At 39.8% G+C, this 21,308-nt stretch overlaps 1 protein-coding gene across 1 annotated transcript; it reads right to left on the bottom strand.

Annotated features, from left to right (window-relative positions):
* Positions 1–601: 601 nt before the first annotated feature.
* On the bottom strand, positions 602–20,750 carry THOC3 (THO complex 3). The gene is made up of 6 exons (XM_035014719.1): positions 20,419–20,750; positions 19,492–19,648; positions 17,845–18,049; positions 14,019–14,180; positions 13,799–13,899; positions 602–1,207 (listed from the first exon to the last, which is right to left on the bottom strand). Exons 1-6 carry the CDS (start codon positions 20,683–20,685, stop codon positions 1,044–1,046), a joined length of 1,056 nt encoding a protein of 351 aa, XP_034870610.1. The 5' UTR covers positions 20,686–20,750; the 3' UTR covers positions 602–1,043.
* Positions 20,751–21,308: the final 558 nt, after the last annotated feature.

Here is a 21,308-nt window from a genome sequence, read left to right on the forward strand (position 1 = left end):
ATTGAGGTATATTTCTATATTTTTAATGCCAAAATACATTCAAATACAATGAAAATCAAGACATTGCTCACAGGTAATCTCCTACGCGAGCCACTTCTTTCGGAGGGAAGAGCTAACAAAAGTTCTGCTTTCCCTGAGAACTGGCACGTGCTCTGCTTTTCATTAAGATTAACTGACTTCTACCGTCTTCACTTTGCCACCAGGGGGCACAGCCAAAATTTTAGTTCAATCATTCAGTCAGGTCCTCGTTCTTTGCATATTTCTATTTTAATTTCCCCAGTTTCAACTTTCTATTCTAATCTATATGTCTTATACTGATTTTGGATTTGTTTATATTTTACTGCTTTTCTCAATGTTTATCATAAATTTATTGTCTACAAATCCTTTGTAGATTAAGGCAAGGTATACATACACTTAAGCTGAAGACTTTAAGGATTGCTACTGCCCATACACTTCATGCTGGGTCCCTGCATTTCACAGAATTCTTGGTTAGGACATTAAATGATAGAATTACCACCTCTAAATACAATCTGAGATTTTTTTTTAAATGCAAAACTGCAACATCTCCCAATACCTGCAACAACAACAAAAATACCACAACTTTTAAAGTCTTAGAAGTCCCATAATTAAAGTCAGTTTTATTAAATGCTCAATTCTCAAAATTATATACATTTCTTTTTACTATAAAAAATCTCCATCCCCATCTCACCCGTCTTCACTCACCACCACCCCCAAGGTAGGTACTGTCCAAACAGAAGCAAACCCAACAAAGTCTACCATACACCCAAAAGCAGGGAAGACAGGAGGTCCCCAGAGGACAAGATATGCGGGTGTTATCGCGCAGAACCCTCCTGCAAGGGGGAGAAAGAATGGGAAGAGCTCACATAACAAGAAGGGAACTGGAATAGGCAGACTGACAAAGACTTGTATAATTTATACCAATTTACAAATGCTTGAGGTGCCCACCAACTCCAAGAGAAGAGACCAGACTAATATACAAAGGAAGGCCTCTGCCAGCGTCTCATCTCCCTGAGGGCCTCCCTTCAGGAGTCATTAGGAAGCCCAAACAGCTTCACAGTTCCTGCTTCCCGACTGCTGTCATATTTGCCATCTTTGTCATCACAGGCAAATGCCAGCAGAGGCCTTTTGGGGTGCCAAGCCACGGTGAAAGTCGGGGACTCACACTGCACCTCCCATAGCTTGTCTCCTATAAAAATCAATATAGAGAAACCAATCAATACATTAATAATAAGAAACCACATTCATTAAGTACTTGCCTACGTTAACTCATTTAATCCACTTTTTAAAAAAGATTCTGTTTATTTATTTGAGAGAGCACGAGCCTAAGGGGGGGGGGCCGGGGAGGGGCAGAGGCAGAGGGTGAAGCAGACTCCCCACTGAGCAGGGAACCCAACATGGGGCTCAATCCCAGGACCCTGAGATCATGACCTGAGCTGAAGGCAGACGCTTAACCGACTGAGCCATCCAGGCGCCCCTCATTTAATCCACTTATTAACCCTACAGGACAGGTACAATCATTACCCCATTTTACAGAGAACACCAAGGCATAGGGAAAGCACAAGCCAGTAGGTGGCAGAGCAAGATCTGAATGCAGAGCCTATGACCTAAACCTATTCTGTACTCCCTAGGAAAACAGTAACAGCAGTTAATATTTATTGAGCACCCCTTAGGAATCAGATGGATTATACTTTAGTTTAATAAAGTATAATGACAATGCAGCAAGGCAAGTAATGATTTTAAACCCCTTTTTATAAAGGAACAGGTGACTGAACAGTTAAGTCATACCTCAAGGAAGCAGCAGAGTCAGCACATGAAGTGAGTCTGTTTCCAAAGTCACAGGTCTTTCTGCTAAATCACAATGCTTTGCAAATAGATTTTTTTCCCCAAAAAATATCATTCTTCCTACTTGAAATTAAACATGATTTTTCTAAAGCCATTATTCCTTTAGTCCCACTTTACTTTTTTTCAAGCTTAGGGTTAAGATTAATGTTATAAAACATAAACAATGTGGTGTTATTTTAAAGTTGCAGGATACATTAAATTATATGCTTCAAACTGGTCAACTATACGGTAAGTAAATTATATTTCAATAAAGCTGTTTAAAATATATATTTTTTATACACACATGAACACAATGTGTGTGTAGAGAGAGAGAAAGAGATTCTTTTTGTTAAGTAATCCTATTTCAGGGACAGTTAACCACTCTTCATGATGCTAGTATCTGGCAGTCTAGCTATACATTTGAGCAAATTTCTGTATTACACAAACATAAAGAATAGTTTCAGAGGCTGCTACCCCCGTTTTACTTCTCTTTAGGCCTCTACTCCATCATTTGTCAGTCATTTGGGATTGGTTAGGATAAAGAAATTTATACAGATCAAGAAAACCAGAGTAGACATGAAAAGGCCTTCTAAAACGTTTCCTAAATAACCATGTGGCTTCATAAACTTTAACATCTTGACAGTTTTATTGGAAAGTTGCATCTCTCAATGATAAATAAGGTGCTATCTGGGTGAGACTGACATTACTACTCCAGGCCGCTGAAGTTCTAAAAACACCAGTGCAATATGTATGGTGTATCTAAAAAGCTGAAAGTAAGTGGACTGTTAAAATACATGCTATCAGAAATAAAATTCCTTATTTTACATTTAACCATTAAAAATATGTAAAATACAAAATCTTATTTAATATGACTCCAACTATAGGGGCGCCTGGGTGACTCAGTCATTAAGCATCTGCCTTCGGCTCGGGTCATGATCCCAGGGTTCTGGGATCGAGCCCCGCATCGGGCTCCCTGCTAGCGGGAAGCCTGCTTCTCCCTCTCCCACTCCTCCTGCTTGTGTTCCCTCTCTCGCTGTGTCTCTCTCTGTCAAATAAATAAATAAAATATTTTTTAAAAAATAAATTAAATAAATAAATAAATAAAATCTTTAAGACAAAAGAAAAATAAAACAAGAAACCAGTATCTGTTATATAGATGCAAAAATCGTCAACAAAATACTAACAAACCAAACCCAGTATTATATAAAAAGAATTATATACCATGACTAAGATGTATCAAGAGAAGGAAAGGTTGGTTTAAGATCTGAAACTCAATGTATTATACCATATCAATAGAATAAAGGAGGGGCACCTGGGTGGCTCAGTCGTTAAGCGTCTGCCTTCAGCTCAGGTCATGATCCCAGAGTCCTGGGATCGAGCCCTGCATCGGGCTCCCTGCTCCGCGGGAAGCCTACTTCTCCCTCTCCCACTCCCCCTACTTGTGTTCCCTCTCTTGCTGTCTCTCTGTCAAATAAATAAATAAAATCTTTAAAAAAAAGAATATGACTCCAACTATACATAGTATAGTATGTGTATATACACACACACAGATGTATAGATGTCTATGTATAAAATATCTATAAATATAAATATCTACATATGAAAAAAAGATTGGAAAGAAATATACTAATACGTTAGGAATTCGCTACCTCCAAATTATGGACCTATGTGTGACTGTTAATTTCTTCTTTCTATTTGTCAGCATTTTCCAAATATTCTATACTGAGCATATATTACTCTTATTTTACAAACTAACATACAAAGACATGCTTACTGCATAAAATTCCAACAGTACTAGGGTATAGAGCAGCACTGGGAAACAAAAACTTCTGTGATTGGAACATTCTACATCTGCACTATCCAATACAGAAACCACCAGCCACATGTGGCTACTGAAGTCCTTAAAATGCGCCTAGGGTAAGTGAGGAACTGAATTTTTCATTTTATTTAATTGGTTTCAGTAATACTTAAATTATAATTTAAAGTAAATTTTATATTCTCCCAATCTTCTAAGTCTGAAACAAATTCTTTCAAAAGTCCTTCTATTAATTTAGCTTTAGTTTCTTTACCTAAATAGGAACACATCATATGCACTGATTGGCTACTTGCTTTGCTCATTCAGTAAAATGCCTTGCCAATCTTGCAATTCAGCACATATAGAGCTATGTTTTTCTCTTGGCACACTGTAATATGGATGTATCACAACTTACTTAATTATTTCTTCATAATGAAAATTCAGACTATTTCCCTTTTATGTATAAAACAATGCTATAAATATAATTGTGCTTCCCTTTGATAATCATCTGACTTTTAATTTTTAGCCTAGGTTATAGAGAAAATTAAAAAAAATGTTAAAAGTATTTGTCTGAACTACTTAGAAAAATTAATACAGTCATATTTGATATATTCCTGAAAGATTATATGTGAACTATATCAAAGTTTAGCGGCACCGGGGTGGCTCCGACGGTTAAGCAGCCGGCTCTTGATTTCAGCTCAGGTCATGATCTCAGGATCCTGGGATCAAGCCCCGTGGTGAGCTCTGCACTCAGCAGGGAGTCTGCCTGAGTATTCTCTCTCCCCCACCCCTCTGCCCCTCCTCACGCTTGTGCACTCTCTCTCTAAAGTGCCTGGGTGGCTCAGTTGGTAAAGCATCTGCCTTTGGCTCAGGTCATGATCCTGGGGTGCTGGGATTGAACCCCATGTCAGGCTCCTTGCTCAGCAGGAAATCTGCTTCCCCCTCTGCCTCTGCTGCTCCCCACCCATCACTCATGCTCTCTCTCACTCACACTCTAATAAATAAATAAAATCATTTAAAAAATAAAAATTAAATAAATAAATAATAAAATCAATCATATTTCATACATATTAGGTGAGGCAGACAAACTTGCACAAAGATGACACGGGAAAAACATGCACATGCATGCACTGTTAAGAACAAACACTGCAATAACCTTTCTGTAAGTGGTTTGGTCCTTCACAAAATGTGAATACCTTGGACTCAGTCAGCAATCCCACTTCACTGGTTTACCCAAAAGGATGACCTAAAATGAAGTCCATAAGGAATATTTCTCACAAGCATTACTTATAATGGTGCAAAGACGAGAAACAACCAGAGCTGGGCAACTGAAGTACCTACAGGCATGTATAAGTATATACTGGCAGTTTAAGAATATACGGACATATTCAATGGAATTCTAGACTGCATGAAAAGCGGCAGCAGAGCTCAGTAGCCATCGCCATGTTAAGAAGCTGTAACATCCTGAGGTGAGGCAGGCACAGCCTGGAGCAGGAGAATACCCAGACATCACACAAACAAGGGTGACACAAAGGAGCTGCGTATGGCTGCTGAATGGCTGGACAACACTTACCACACTGTCATCAACAGTGGCATTTTTACATTGTGGAATTCCAATTTTTTAACTTTACTCTTTGAAGTCTTCTATATAGTTTAAATTCTTTTACTAAAGTATCATGTATTCCCCAAAACAATAAAGCTCCATTACAAAATAAATCTGAGGAAATGACAGAAGACGGCAGAGTTCAGGAGGCTCCTGAGCTCAGCCCCTCCCACAGACACACTGAGGCAACAAGTGTATCTACTGCAATTAACTCTGAAAATGATCTGAGGACCGGCAGAAGAGATCTTCCACAGCTAATCCTAGAGAGAAGCCCACATTGAAAGGGTAGGAGGGGTGGAGACAGGGCCAGGAACCAAACCCCTGGTGCATATAACCACAAACAGGAGAGCCATCACAAGCATGGAGGAGTGAAGGGATCAGATCCCACACAGGGCAATCCTGGCCGTAAGGACCTACACTGGGAAGACAAGTGCCCATAATGTCTGGCTTTGAAAATCAGCAGAGCTTAACTCCAGTTGAACTGGAGGGCAAAAGAGCCAGCACACTACTAAGTATCTCAGGCGGAGACAGCACTGAAGCAGCAGCTTGAAAAGCGCCTAGGGTACACATGAAGGAGATATAGGAAGGGCAAACGTCTGCAGATTTCTCCAGGAATAAAAAAGTGCTGGCGGGTGCCATTTTTCTTGTTGTCCGTGAGCCTAGACAGCTAGATGCTTGCAGAAGCCAATTCTAACACGCTCCATCTACCTTGTTAACAACACATGCCCTGCCCCAGCATTACCCTACCACCCACCCTACCCAACCCACTGGCCTCCACAGGGACCCCTCCAAAGCAGCTCCTCCTCTGCCATATCCAGCAGGCAGCCCCACATGGGACCAGCATCCCTCCAAAGTGACTCCTGCCCTGGGGGACAGGGAGATAACCCTACACACCGGCTTGCCCACAGTTCCTGCAGCTGGGCCTCTCAGCTGGCTGCACAAAGAACAAGCCCTGCCCTTCTGTGTACCTGCAGCTGTCGCACAGGCTAATTCCACACAGGTAGACTGAGTGCCAGCCCCACCCACCATTGAGTCCATGGCAGCTGCAGCCAGGCCTCTCAACAGCATGGGAAGCAAACCCTGCCCAGTGCACCTGCAGCAGGCAAAGAGGGTCACTGCAGCCAGGTGGGCTGAGAGCCAGCCCCACCCATCAGCATGCCCACAGCAATCACAGCTCAACCACAGCAGGAGGGTGCACACAGCCCACACAGGGGACAGCCCTAGTGTGCCTGGTTCCGGTGACCAGGGCAGATAGCATACAGGGCACCACAGGACCTCTTCTACGTAAAAGTCACTACTTTCAAGGCCAGGAGATGTAGCTGACATAGCTAACACATAGAAACAAACACGGACAGTTAGACAAAATGAGGAGACTAAGGGATATGTCCCAAATGAAAAAAGACAAAATCACAGAGAAAGGACTAAACAAAATGAAGATACGTGATATGCCTGATAAAGAGTTCAAAGTAACGGTCCTAAAGATACTCAGCTGGACTTGAGAAAACAGTGGATGAACTCTGTGAGAATTTCAACAGAGACAGAAAATGTAAAAAAGAGCCAGTCAGAGCTGAATACAGTAACTGAAATGAAAAATACACTAGAGGAAATCAACAGCAGACTACGAGATGCAGAAGAACGGATCGGAGATCTTGAAGACAGGGTAATAGAAAGCAACTAAGATGAACAGCAAAAAGACAAAAGAATAATAAACATGAGACTAGGTAAAGAAACCTCTGCAAAATCATCAAGCATGATAGCATTTGCATTATAGGAGTCCAAGAAGGAGAAGAGAGAGGAAGGGGGCAGAAAATTTATTTGAAGAGATAATAGCTGAAAAATTCCTGAATCTGAGGCAGGAAACACACATCCAGATCCAGGAAACAAAGAAAGCTCCAAACAAGATGAACCCAAAAAGGTTCACACCAAGACACATAATCATTAAAATGGCAAAAATTAAAGATAAAGAGAGAATCTTAAAAGCAGCAAGAGAAAAGTAGTCACATACAAGGGAAAACACATAAGGCTATAGGCTGATCTCAGCAAAAATTTTGCAGGCCAGAAGGGAGTGGCATGATATATTCCAAGGGCTGGAAGAAAAAAACCTACAACCAAGAATACTCTACCTGGCAAGGCTATCATTCAGAATTGAAGGAGATAAAGAGTTTCCCAAACAAAAGGGAGTTCATCACCACCAAACCAGCCTTACAAGAAGTATTTAAGGGAATTCTTTAAGTGAAAAGAAGAGGCCAGAATTAGAAGAAAATTATGAAAGGAAAAAATATCACTGGCAAAAGCAAACATATGATTAAAGGTAGCGGACTAATCACTTATAAAGCCATTACGAAGGTTAAAACACAAAAGCAGTAAAATCAATTACATCTACAAAAATTACTCAAGGGATACACAAAATAAAAAGATATATGACATAGACATAAAATGTAGAAGGGTAGTAAAAATTCAGTGCTTTTTAGAATGTGTTCAAGCTTAAGCAACTAACAATATAGACTGTTACACACATAGGATGTTATTTATGAACCCCATGGTAACCACAAATCAAAAACCTATAACAGATACAAAAAACAAAGAGAAAGTAATCCAAACACAACATTAAAAAAAGCCATCAAGGGTGGCTGGGTAATAGACATTGGGGAGGGTATGCGCTATGGTGAGCGCTGTGAGTTGTGTAAGACTGATGAAATACAGACCTGTACCTCTGAAACAAATAATACATTATATGTTTAAAAAAAAAAAAAAAAAAAGAGGAAGATAGCAGGAAGGGAAGAATAAAGGGGGGGTAAATCAGAGGGGGAGACGAACCATGAGAGACTATGGACTCTGAGAAACAAACTGAGGGTTCTGGAGGGGAAGGGGGTGGGGAATGGGTTAGCCTGGTGATGGGTATTAAAGAGGGCACGAACTGCATGGAGCACTGAGTGTTATATGCAAACAATGAATCATGGAACACTACATCAAAAACTAATGATGTAATGTATGGTGATTAACATAACATAAAAAAAAAAAGCCATCAAACCACAAGGGAAGAGAGGAAGAGAAGAAAGGAACAAAGAAGAACTACAAAAACAACAGAAAACAATGAACAAAATGGCAATAAATACATACCTATGAATAATTACTTAAATGTAAATTGACTAAACGGTCCAATCAAGAGACACAGGGTGACTGAATGGCTGAAAAAACAAGACCCAACTATATGCTGCCTACAAGACTCACTTCAAACCTGAAGACACATACAGACTGAAAATGAGGGGGGGGTAAAAGATATTCCATGCAGATGGAAATGAAAAAAAAAAGCTGGGGTAGCAATATTTTTATCAGACAAAGGCAACCCTCTCGGGTCCCCTCTCTCCTCAGGAACTTTGTACTATCACTTTGCTATCACTCAATAAACTTTGCTTTGCTGCCCACCAGGGGGAAAAAAAATTATCACACAAAATACACTTAGCAACAAAGACTGTAGCAAGAGACAAAGAAAAGCATTAAATAATGATAAACGAATCAATCCAACAAGAGGATGTAACAATTTTAAGTATCTGTGTACCTAACATAGGAGATAGGAGCACCTAAATACATAAAGTAAATATTAACAAACATAAAAGGAGAAATTGACAGTAATACAACAATAGCAGGGGACTTTAACACCACACTTACATCAATGGATAGATCATCCAGACAGAAAATCAACAAAAAAACAGTAGCTTTGAATGACACATTAGACCAGATGGACTTTACAGAGATACACAGAACATTCCATCCAAAAACAACAAAATACACATTATTTTCAAGTGCACATGGAATATTCTCCAGGATGGATCATATATGGTAGGCCAAAAAACAAGTTACAATGAATTTAAGAAGACTGAAATTTTATCAAGCATCTTTTCTGACCCACAACGATATGAAACTAGAAATCAATTACAAGAAAAAGAAAAAAACTGGAAAAAACACAAACATACAGAAGTTAAACAACATGCCACTAAACAACCAATGCGTCAATGAATAAATCAAAGAGGAAATTAAAAAATACATGGAGACAAATGAAAATGGAAACACAACAATCCAAAATCTTTGGGATGCAGCAAAAGCAGTTCTAACAGGAAAGTTTATAGCAATACAGGCCTACCTCAAGAAACAAAAATCCCAAATAAACAAATTAACCTTATATCTAAAGGAGCTACAAAATGAACAAAGCCCGAAGTTAGTAGAAGGAAGGAAATAAAAAAGATAAGAGCAGAAATAAATGAAATAGATACTAAAAAACATCAGAAAAGATCCATGAAACCAAGAGCTGGTTCTTCAAAAACATAAACAAATTTGATAAACCTTTACCAGACTCATCAAGAAGAGAGAACTCAAATAAATGAATTCAGAAATGAAAAAGAAGAAATAGTAACTGACACAAAAATATAAAGGGTTTTATGAGAATACTATGAAAAATTATATGCCAACAAATTGGACAACCTAAAAAAATGGATAAATTTGCCAAAACTGAATCAAGAAGAGAAAATTTGAACAGACCAATTACTAGTAATGAAATTGAACTGATAATCAAAAAACTCCCAATAAACAAAAGTCCAGGACCTGATGGATTCACAGGTGCATTCTATCAAACATTTAAAGAAGAGTTAATACCTATTCTTCTCAAACTATTCCAAAAAATAGGCAAGGAAGAAAAACTTCCAAATTCATTCTATGAGGCCAGCCTTACCCTGATACCAAAAACCAGGCAAAGACACTACCAAAAAAAAAAAAAGAAAAAAAAAATCCAAAAACAAAAAACAAAAAACTGCAGGCCAATATCCCTGATGAACATAGATGCAAGACTCCTCAACAAACTATATTAGCAAACCAAATTCAACAATACATTAGAAAGATCATACACCATGATCAAGTGGGATTTATTCCAGAGATGCAAGTATGGTTCAATATTTCCAAATAAATCAATGTGATACATCATATCAATAAAAGGATAAAAATCATATGATCATCTCAATAGACACACTAAAAGCATTTGACAAAATAAACATCCATTCTTGATAAAAACTCAACAAAATGGATTTAGAAGAAACATACTTAAACATAATAAAGACCATATATGAAAAACCCATAGATAACATCATACTTAATGCTGAAAAACTAAAAGCTTTTCCCCTAAGATCAGGAACAAGACAAGGATATCCACTCTCACCATTTTTATTCAACACAGTCCTGAAAGTCCTGGCCACAGCAATCAGACAAGAAAAAGAAAAAGGAAAAAAAAAAAAAGGCACCCAAATTGGTAAGAAAGAAGTAAAACTGTCAGTATTTGCAGATGACATGATACTATATACAGAAAACTGTAAAGACTCCACAAAAAACTATTAGAATAAATGAATTCAGTAAAGTTGCAGGAAACAAAATTATTATACAGAAATCTGTTGCATTTCTATACACTAGTGATGATGTAGTAGAAAGAAAAAATTAAGAAAACGATCCCATTTACAACTGCACCTAAAAGAATAAAATACCTGGGAATACATTTAACCATGGAGGGAAAAGACCTATACTCTAAAAACTATCAGTAATTGAAGAAAGAAATTGGAGATGACACAAATAGAAAAATATACCATGCTCAGGGACTGGAAGAATTAATATTGTTAAAATGTCCACACCACCCTAAGCAATTCTCAGATTCAATGCAATCCCTATCAAAATACCAACAACATTTTTCACAGAACTAAACAAATATCCTAACATTTGTATGAAACCACAAAAGACTCTGAATAGCCAAAGCAATCTTAAGAAAGAAGAACAAAGCTGAAGGTATCACAATCCCAGATTTCAAGATATACTACAAAGCTATAGTTAATCAAAACAGTATGGCACTGGCACAAAAATAGACAAATGAGAGATCAATGGAACAGGATAGAGAGCCCAAAAATAAACCCACACTTATATGATCAATTAAACTACAACAAAGGAGGCAAGAATATGCAATGGAAAAAAGACAGTCTCTTCAACAAATGGTGCTGGGAAAACAGGACAGCTACATGCAAAAAAAATGAAATTGGATGACTTTCTTACACCAGACACAAAAATAAACCCAAAATGGATTGAAGACCTAAGTGTGAGATATGAAACCATAAAACTCCCAAAAGAAAACATAGGCAGCAATCTCTTGGACATCAGCCTTAGCAACATATTTATGGATATGTCTCCTCAAGCAAAGAGAAACAAAAGCAAAAATAAACTACTGGGACTACACCAAAATAAAAAGCTTTTGCATAGCAAAGGAAACCATCAACAAAACAAAAAGGCAACCTACTGAATGGGAGAAGATACCTCCAAATAATAAATCCAATAAGGGGTTAATATCCAAAATATATAAGACACTTATACGCTCAACACCAAGGAAAAAAAAAAGTAAGCTGATTAAAGAATGGGGTGCCTGGCTGGCTTAGTCAGTTGAGCATCCAACTCCTAGATTTCGGCTCAGGTCATGATCTCAGGGTCCCGAGACTGAGCCCCACGGAAGGCTCCACACTCAGCAGGGAGTCTGCTTGAGATTCTTTCCCTCTGCCCCTTCCCCCACACTTGCTCGTGCGCTCTCTCTCAAATGGGTGAATGAATCTTTAAAAAAAAAAAAAGGGGGTGGGGACAGAAAACCTGAATTGGCATTTTTCCAAAGAAGACATAGATGACCAACAAAATGAAAAGGTGTTCACATCACTGATCATCAGGGAAATGGACATACAATGAGATATCACCTCACACCCATCAGAATAGCTAGTATCAAAAAGAACAAAAAACAAATGTTGGTGAGGATGTTAAGAAGAAGGAATCCTCGGGGCGCCTGGGTGGCTCAGTTGGTTAAGCAACTGCCTTCGGCTCAGGTCATGATCCTGGAGTCCCGGGATCGAGTCCCGCATCGGGCTCCCTGCTCGGCAGGGAGTCTGCTTCTCCCTCTGACCCTCCCGACCCTCCCCCCTCTCATGCTCTCTCTCTCTCAGTCTCTCTCTCTCAAATAAATAAATAAAATCTTAAAAAAAAAAAAGAAGGAATCCTCATACACTGTTGGTGGGAATGTAAATTGGTGTAGCCACTGTAGAAAACAGTATGGAGCTTTCTAAAGAAATTAGAAATAGAAATACTATATGATCCAGTAATTCCACTATTGGGTAATTACCCAAAGAAAACAAAAACACTAGTTCAAAAAGATACGTGCACCGCTATGTTTACTGCACCATTATTTACAATAGCCAAGATATGAAAGCAACCGAAGTGTCCATGGATAGATGAATGGATAAAGAAGATATGATATATATATATACACAATGGAATATTAATCAGTCATAAAAAAAGAATGAGATCTTGCCATTTGTGAGAACATGGGTGGACCTAAGGGGTATTAAGCTAAGTGAAATAAATCAGAAAAGACAAATACCATATGACTTCACTTCTACATGAAATCTAAAAAATGAAACAAGTAAATAAATAAACAACAGAAACAGATTCATAAATAAAGAAAACTGCTGGGCGCCAGAGAGGAGAAGGTTGGGGTGATGGGTGAAATAGGTGAAGTGATTAAGAGGTACAAACTTCCAATTATAAAATACGTCATGAAGATATAAAGTACAGCAACGGGAATATAGTCAATAATATTGTAATAATGTTGTATGGTGACAAATGGGGACTACATTTATTGTGATCAATGACTAATGCATATCTGTCAAATCACTGTCATACATGAAACTAATATACATTATATGTCAACTATACTTTGATAATAAAAAAATTATTCATTAAAAATAAATAAGTAAAGCTGAGGAAATTCTTTCGTAAAATGAATACTCTCCTCCCACTTTTCTATTTTCAAATTCTATTGGTTGTTTTTATTTTTATTTTTATTTTTTTTAAGATTTTATTTATTTATTTGACAGAGAGAGACACAGCGAGAGAGGAAACACAAGCAGGGGGAACGGGAGAGGGAGAAGCAGGCTTCCCGCAAAGCAGGGAGCCTGATCCAGGGCTCGACCCCAGGACCCTGGGATCATGACCTGAGCCGAAGGCAGACGCTTAATGACTGAGCCACCCAGGTGCTCTCTATTGGTTGTTTTTAAAGCAAATCACATGTATTTTGATAATTCCTAAGATTATAAAAAAATATGCATTTTTTAAGTTCACATACAGGCAAAATATAGAAAAAAAAGTATACCACAACACTAAGAGATTGTATTTAGAGGTGGGACCACAGGTAACACTTTTTTCTTTCTCCTATTTTCCATATTTTAAAAATTTCATCATGATAGAAGAACTAAAAGTTAATAATGATGCAAAATATTTTCCTAAATCACTTTCTTTCAGACCTGCCCCTTTCTGAACTCTTTGCTCCCTCATGACCTGACTGTAATGGTCATAATAAAGCTGTCTTAAGAAGAAAATTCATTTATGCTAATGAAGGTGAAGTAGTAATGTGAAGATGAAAACATGTGACAGGAAAAGTCCTGATGGCCACAGGTGACAGACAGAAGACTCATTACGGTAGTGAGGGTTTCCGTTACCTGTCTCTACTTCAGCAATGTCAATAAAATGATCTTCCGAGGCTGATGCCAGCATTTTCCCATCGTGGCTAAAACTGAGGGTCCTCACAGGCCAATCCAGCCTATAACAGAGTGGACAGAGGACACGTTAGAATAACCCAGTAAGAGTAGGGCACAATTTCACCCAAAATAAAATTAAATTAATATATCCAACAAGGAAAGTGCTGGCAGAGCTGCTTACCTGGAAAAGCACCGAACACAAACCAACTCATCCACATCCCAGAGGCTGACCAAAGCATCTGCACTTCCTGTGGCAAAGTACTTCCCCATGGGGTCAAACTTGATACAGATGCAGTTGGAAGGATGGGCATTGATGGACTGCACAGGCTTCAGCTCTGGGTAGCTGAGAAACAAGACAGAAAGCAATTAAACTACGGGAAGAGTACTATGGTACTAAGACGACAACAGGACACACTGAAGAAGAAAATCAAAGACAACAGAATAAACATCAGACTGTAATACAAACAAACTTTCCTGAACTTACAAAAAAAAAAAACAAAAACAAAATTAGATGATCATCAGACCTTTCTGACAGTAAGACTTTATGCCAAAAGAAAATGGGGTAATATATTTAAGATATACAAGCAAGAAAGGGGGCGCCTGGGTGGCTCAGTTGGTTAAGCGACTGCCTTCGGCTCAGGTCATGATCCTGGAGTCCCGGGATCGAGTCCCGCATCGGGCTCCCTGCTCGGCAGGGAGTCTGCTTCTCCCTCTGACCCTCCTCCCTCTCATGCTCTCTGTCTCTCATTCTCTCTGTCTCAAATAAATAAATAAAATCTTTAAAAAAAAAAAAAAGATATACAAGCAAGAAAATAGGAATCAAGGATTTTTATATCTAGAAAAATTGACTATCAATTATAAAGAGCTCAAATACTAAGCACAATTAAATATCTGTAAGTTTTATTAGTATGTAAGTTATAATAAGTATGAACTTAGAGAATACTGTTCCATGAACCCTTCCTGAGGAATCTAAAGAATGAACTTTGACAATCAAAATGACTAGAGATTTATCAGCATGGGACTGGTGATGGGCATTACATACACAGCTTCTGGTAGAAATTGTAGATGTAAAAGAAAGGCATAGTACATAGCAGCTCTACACTCTGATAATATATAGTATTAATTTTTTTAATGGAAGAAAAATGAGGAAAGCAATGCAAAAAGCAAATTTTACTATTTTAAGTAATCTCATTAGTGGTGGCAGTGGTAATACTGTTATTCTGAGATATCTCCATGGGTAACATGGAAAAAGGTATTAAGTAACTGTGGGATATTCTAATTCTATAATCCCTTGTGTCTTTGAGAACCAGAATACTCAAATACTCAGTTTTGAAGGAAAGAGTTATTTATAATATAGAAGATGTTTAGAAAATTCCACTAGTCCTGAATTTTAATTGGAAGTTATCAATATAAATTCACAATTCACATATTTTATCTTTAAAAATATACACATATACATCCTTCCTCTGTCCACTGGAAAGGTCTAGAAATAATGACCAAACAAGCAATATGGACATCCGTAGCTCCAATATCATTTCTCAGAAAAAGAACCCAGGGATTCTTAGAGAAGCTTCTGATTAAAGGTCTGAGGCAGGAAACATACAAGATGAACTTGGGATATCTGTCATACCAGAGAGCAACAAACTGAAGACTACTAGGATTATGTCAAAAAAAATGACTCAGGAACAACTTGAAGAGGCTCCCATTAGCTAAAGATGGGATAATTTGAGATTCCATAAGGATAATTACTCCAATAGACTGAAATATATCTACCATGCTTAAACACATGAGTTTATATTAAGTCTTAAAAATAAAACCTAGCTGATCATCTTTGGAGGCGACAGAGAACTAATTCATTATCTAATGAAAAAGGGAAAGAAGCATATATCCTTCCTTTTCTAAGCGAACTATATTCTTAAGTAACCAAACAGTAAATGAGAGGAAGTATCTTATATTCCAACAAATAAATAAGCATACAAAATCAGCAAAATCCAGACTAGGAGAATCTCTGCAGGTTAACAGTCTAGTTTTCCAACAGCTATATTATAAGTAAAAGAAGGATGAAGAGCAACCTGGTAGTTTAACACACTTAAAAGATACCAAGTTTTTTTAAGTACACAAAATTAGAGTATCTAGAAATGCATACTTGGTAGCTAAAACTATAAAGAAATACTATAAAAATCAAGATAGTGTTTCATTTTGAGGAGAGGGATTTAGGACTAGGACAAAGTACATGGATGGACTTCTGGGATGGCCAGCAAATTACTATTTCTTGACCTGGGTGGGGTTACACAGATAATAGTTCATCAAGCTATATGTTGTTTTAAGCAGTTTTCTGTGTATGTGTTTTATTTATTTATTTTATTTATTTATTTATTTATTTTAAGATTTTATTTGACAGAGAGAGACACAGTGAGAGAGGGAACACAAGCAGGAGTGGGAGAGGGAGAAGCAGGCCTCCTGCCGAGCAAGGAGCCCGATGCGGGGCTCGATCCCAGGACCCTGGGATCATGACCTGAGCCAAAGGCAGACGCTTAACGCCTGAGCCACCCAGACGCCCCTGTGTTTTATTTTCTAATAAAAAGTCTTTAAAAAAAAAAAAAAAGCGGGCGCCTGGGTGGCTCAGTTGGTTAAGCAACTGCCTTCGGCTCAGGTCATGATCCTGGAGTCCCGGGATCGAGTCCCACATCAGGCTCCCTGCTCAGCAGGGAGTCTGCTTCTCCCTCTGACCCTCCTCCCTCTCATGCTCTCTGTCTCTCATTCTCTCTCTCGCAAATAAAATCTTAAAAAAAAAAAAAAAAGCTATAGAACCCCAACTTGAATAAAATTCAAGCTGCGAAGCACAGATTTCCAGCCTTTTATATAATCTGGTCCCAGATTATATTTCAACTTTATCTTCCCTCTCTTCAGATACCTTATCTGCCACCATTCCCAGCAACTCTGACCTACCAACTACTCTCCATATAGGCCATGCTCATTGACACCTATTTTGTCCATTGTATGGTTCCCTTTTGCTGATTCTTAAAATTCTACTCAGCTTTCAAGGTCAAGCTCCAAAGCTGCATCCTTCAATCCCCAACTCCCACAGTCAATGTTTCCTTCCCTGGGATTCCAAACTCTGAGCCTCTCTAAAAGAACCTATTTCACACTGCCTTGCACTGCCCACCCAGAATAGCAGAAAGAATAGAGTGGACACACCTGAATTTCAATTCCAACATTTCATTCATTTACAGAATAAATATTTACGGAGATCCTAACTCTGTGTAGCAAGTATTAAGGTAGGCACTAGGGATTCAACAGTAAACAAGTTACACATGGTCCCTACCTTCATGGAATTTATAGTCTAATGGAAGATATAGATAGTAAACATTTATTATAGGGGCACCTGGGTGGCTCAGTCGGTTAAGTGTCTGCCTTTGTCTCAGGTCATGATCCCAGGTCCTGGGATCAAGCCCCACATCGGGGTCCCTGCTCAGTGGGGAGCCTGCTTCTCCCTCTCCCTCTGCTGTTCCCCCTGCTTGTACTCTCTCTGTCAAATAAGTAAAATCTTTAAAAAAACAAACAAACATGTAATTATAATATAGAATGAGAAATGCTTCCAACAGGAAGTACATAAAACAAGCTTCTAACCTAGGGAGGTAGGAAAGTAATGAAGATGGCTTCCCTGGAGGGAAAGTGGTATTTAAGCACAGACTTTACGGGTACAAATTTGCCATAATTCAAGGTGCATCTAGTTCTAGTGCTCACCAGCTGACTAGTGATTTAAACTCTCTGAATCCCAGATCCTCATCTGTCAAATAAGACTCAAATAACAATCCCACAGAATTTCTGTGAGGACTCAGTAAATATAAGGTGCCTGGTTCAAAGGTGCTCAACAGAGGTTAGGATTCTTTATTACCATTTGTCCTTTAAGCTCCTTCAGGACAGACTTGCATCTAATTCATCTCTGTATCCACCACAGCACCCAGAGCAAAGATATGACAGTCTCTAAGCTAGAACCCCCTCACCTGAGGATGTTGATACAACCATTGCCATTTGTCAGGAAGAACATGTTGTTGTCATTATTCCAGGAGATTTCATTGACTTCAAACTTGAACTGCTCCTCTGCTTTGGAACGGTGTGTCTTGGCATCAATAAAGGTTACCACATCATCCTTGTTGCCTACAGCAATGGTCTGCCCATCAGGACTCCAGCAGATATTAATGTTCTCCCCTGGAAACCCAGATATAATCAGCAAGATACTGTTTGCCCATAATCTTGCAGAAGTTTATTTTTTTTTTAAATTCTACAAAGACCAGAGCTATCTCCAAACCTCATTCACTAACGTCCTAGTCGATAGAAGGGAATGACTACTTACTCACCAATTATGAGTCCAGCACTTTCATCTACAAATTTCCCCCATGGGTCCTCACAATAATTCTCTAAGGAACACTTTATTATCCCCATTTTACATATGAAGATATGGAAGATATGAGAGATGAGCCAAAGTGTCAAAGCCATGAAGTAATAGAGCCAAGATCTAAACCAGATGACTCCAAAGCCTCTTAGTCTTACACCAGTACTTCCCAAACTCCAGTCATTCACATGCCACTCTCACAATTTTTGTCCTATCCATGTTAACGGCTATATTTCTTTATTCAAAATTTTTCCTAAAATTGACTCAAAACAATTTTAGTTAAATAAGTTTAGCTTCCATTTAGCAATAAATTCTATGGGCTAGTTCTTTTTTTCTGGTAGGCATTAAAATATATACACAGCTGGTTTTTAATGTTCATTCATGTACCACCTAAATCACTCACACATCACTCGGTTGTCTACTTGGAGAAAGCACTACAGCATTCCACCTCCAGGGACAAGTCTTGTCAACAAAGTCCAGTGGGCCACAGTGAACACATCAATTAAAAATTTCATCAACTTTATCAATTCTATGCTGCATATATTTTCACACTTTATTCTCTACAATGTATCTTAAAATGCATCAGGATGCATCTCAAAATTTTTGGTTTATCATGGTTATCTAGAAACTTTCTTTTCTTTCCTAACAACATATAAAATATTGGTACATCTTATAATCAATGACATGTTAGTCAATAAAATATAATAAATGGCCTCAAGGTTTATAGGACAATACCTGGTGAAGAATAGATTCTATAAATGTACTGCACAACTTCCAGGTCATTTTCTCCCAGACCACCAAGACCATTCATTCCCAAGATCAGCCATTCCAGCCTATCAGCAATTTCCCAAATTCTCCATACACCTGCACATGCAGCTCCCTCCTAGAGCTTCCCCTCACCCCTCATCCACCCACTGTACCATGACCACTAAATCCCTATTAACTATTTTGCTAAAATTCTGTGAGGTCTTACCTGCCCTAACAGGCAGACTTAAGCATTTCCATTACAGGTATCCATCTTGTAGACCTCTCCAGTATAAGATGAACCATATCATATTATGTTGGGTTTTTTTTTAACACACATGTCTCTCTCCCTGCACTAAAACTAGTACAGGTCCTGAGAGCTGGGGATTGTCTTATTCAGCCCAGGATGTCCCATACCTAACACAAGGCCACACTTAGAGAAGATATTCAGGAAATGCTTATTGAATGACTATAAATAGCTCATCTTCCTATTGCCCTCTCTCCAAAAAGTCACCTTTAGTGTTCACAGTGGCAATGCATTTTGTAGTCCTCACATCCCAGATGCGAATGGTTTTGTCTCCAGATGCTGTGACAAAGAGGTCAGGATTACTTGGATGCCAACAAAGCTGGTCCACACTATCCCCATGTCCCCGATAATTGTTTTCTTTTACCTGCAAGAACAGAATCCAAATGTCACTTCACACATAAGTACCTGCCTCCACATGCAACTTCTTAACCTTATTCAAACCAAGGTACCTTGTGGCCAACAAAGATCCAGACAATTTAAAAGAAACCAGTCCTTCCACACCCCTTCCCCAAAACTCTTCCCAATACCCTCCTCCCTTCCTCTCCAATCACTCTGAATTGTTCTGAGGTTTGGATTCCCACACCAATGCCCTTACTCTTTCGCTTTCCCTGGCCTTCCTCCTTATTTCTGGTTCTCCACACTTAACTCTACCACCAAGGTTCCCAATCTTCTTGCTCACTCCCACAGGAAGCCCTATTATTTTCAAAGAGGCCCTCCTTACCACCATAGGGACCCCACCACCACCACAGCCCCTAGCCATTCCTCACCACCACATAACTCCTTCCCACCACTCTCATACACCCTCACCTCACTCCAGTCCCATCTACCCTCCTCACCACCAGTCTTCATCCTCTCCCCGCCTCCACTCCCCGCTCATCTTTACACCGTACTGCTACACTCCCTCGCACCCCCACCTCCCTCTTATCACCACCATCTTCCTCTCCACCACACCCCCTCCAGATCCCTAACTACCAGCCTTGTCACTCCCACACTCCTCTAGCACAACCCCCTTATCCCCACACCCCTCTCTTTTCCTTGCCTCCACCCGCTTTCCACCCCCATTCTCTCCCTCAATACCACACCTCGCTTTACCACAGCCCCTCTCTCTGGCCTGGGCCGGTCCCGCCAGCTTACCAACCGGTCCTTCTCCAGCAGGAATACGCTGGCCGTCTTGTCGAAAGACCCTGAAGCCAGGCGACGCCCGTCGCAGCTCCAGGCCACCGAGTGCACCTTGGCGCTGTGTGCAGGGAACTCGCGCGTCTTGCTGTGGCCGCGGAACAGCTCCTGCATTCCCAGCACGTAGCGTGTGGGGCCGCTGGTCACTGAGCACCAGGGAGCCATTGAACCAGGACCGCTCTGGCCCAGCGCCGAGGGCCCCATGGCCGCGGCAGCCACCGCCATGGCGAGCTCCCAGCCACTCGCGTTGCCACCGCCTTTTTAGCGCAGTCAGTCCTGCCGCCGCCGCCGCACGCATGCGCCTGGAAGAGCAGCTGCTCCCTGCACAGCCGCAATGCAGGCCATCCGGGAGGGGACTACAAATCCCGGCATGCAGCGCGCGCGCGCGGGGGCTCTCTTTTCAAATAGGAATGATTACGATTTAAGTTTCCTTCACAGTTAGTGATTCTGAGGTTTTTAGGGCCTATTTCCCCCTTACCTACCGCCTGGTAGATATATTTGTATCCCAGTTTAATTAAAAAAGAAAGCCAACGCTATCCTTCCAAACCTCAGTTCCCCATCAACAGAAAGACTTTTTTTCCCCAGGGTGGATCCCCACCTTTCAGTCCCCTCCCTTAGAACTGAAGGCCCTCGACTCTCCGACTCTCCGGCTGGAGGAGGCCCAGCTGGTGAACTAGAGGTGTGTGGGGTCCAGAGTGGGGACGGGAGAGATAGAGAAGGGGTCTGGGGATGTCTTTAAATAAACAAATTCTCCGGAGAGGGACAGAGGCAGAAAAATGTTCACCTTTAGTCCAGAAGGCTGATCTATAGCCTGCATAGTTCCAGTAAGGATGAAAAGCGTACTGGTT

This window comes from Mirounga leonina, unplaced genomic scaffold (assembly GCF_011800145.1).
Source record: "Mirounga leonina isolate KUSES-001 unplaced genomic scaffold, KU_Mleo_1.0 Mir_104, whole genome shotgun sequence".
NCBI lineage: Eukaryota > Metazoa > Chordata > Mammalia > Carnivora > Phocidae > Mirounga > Mirounga leonina.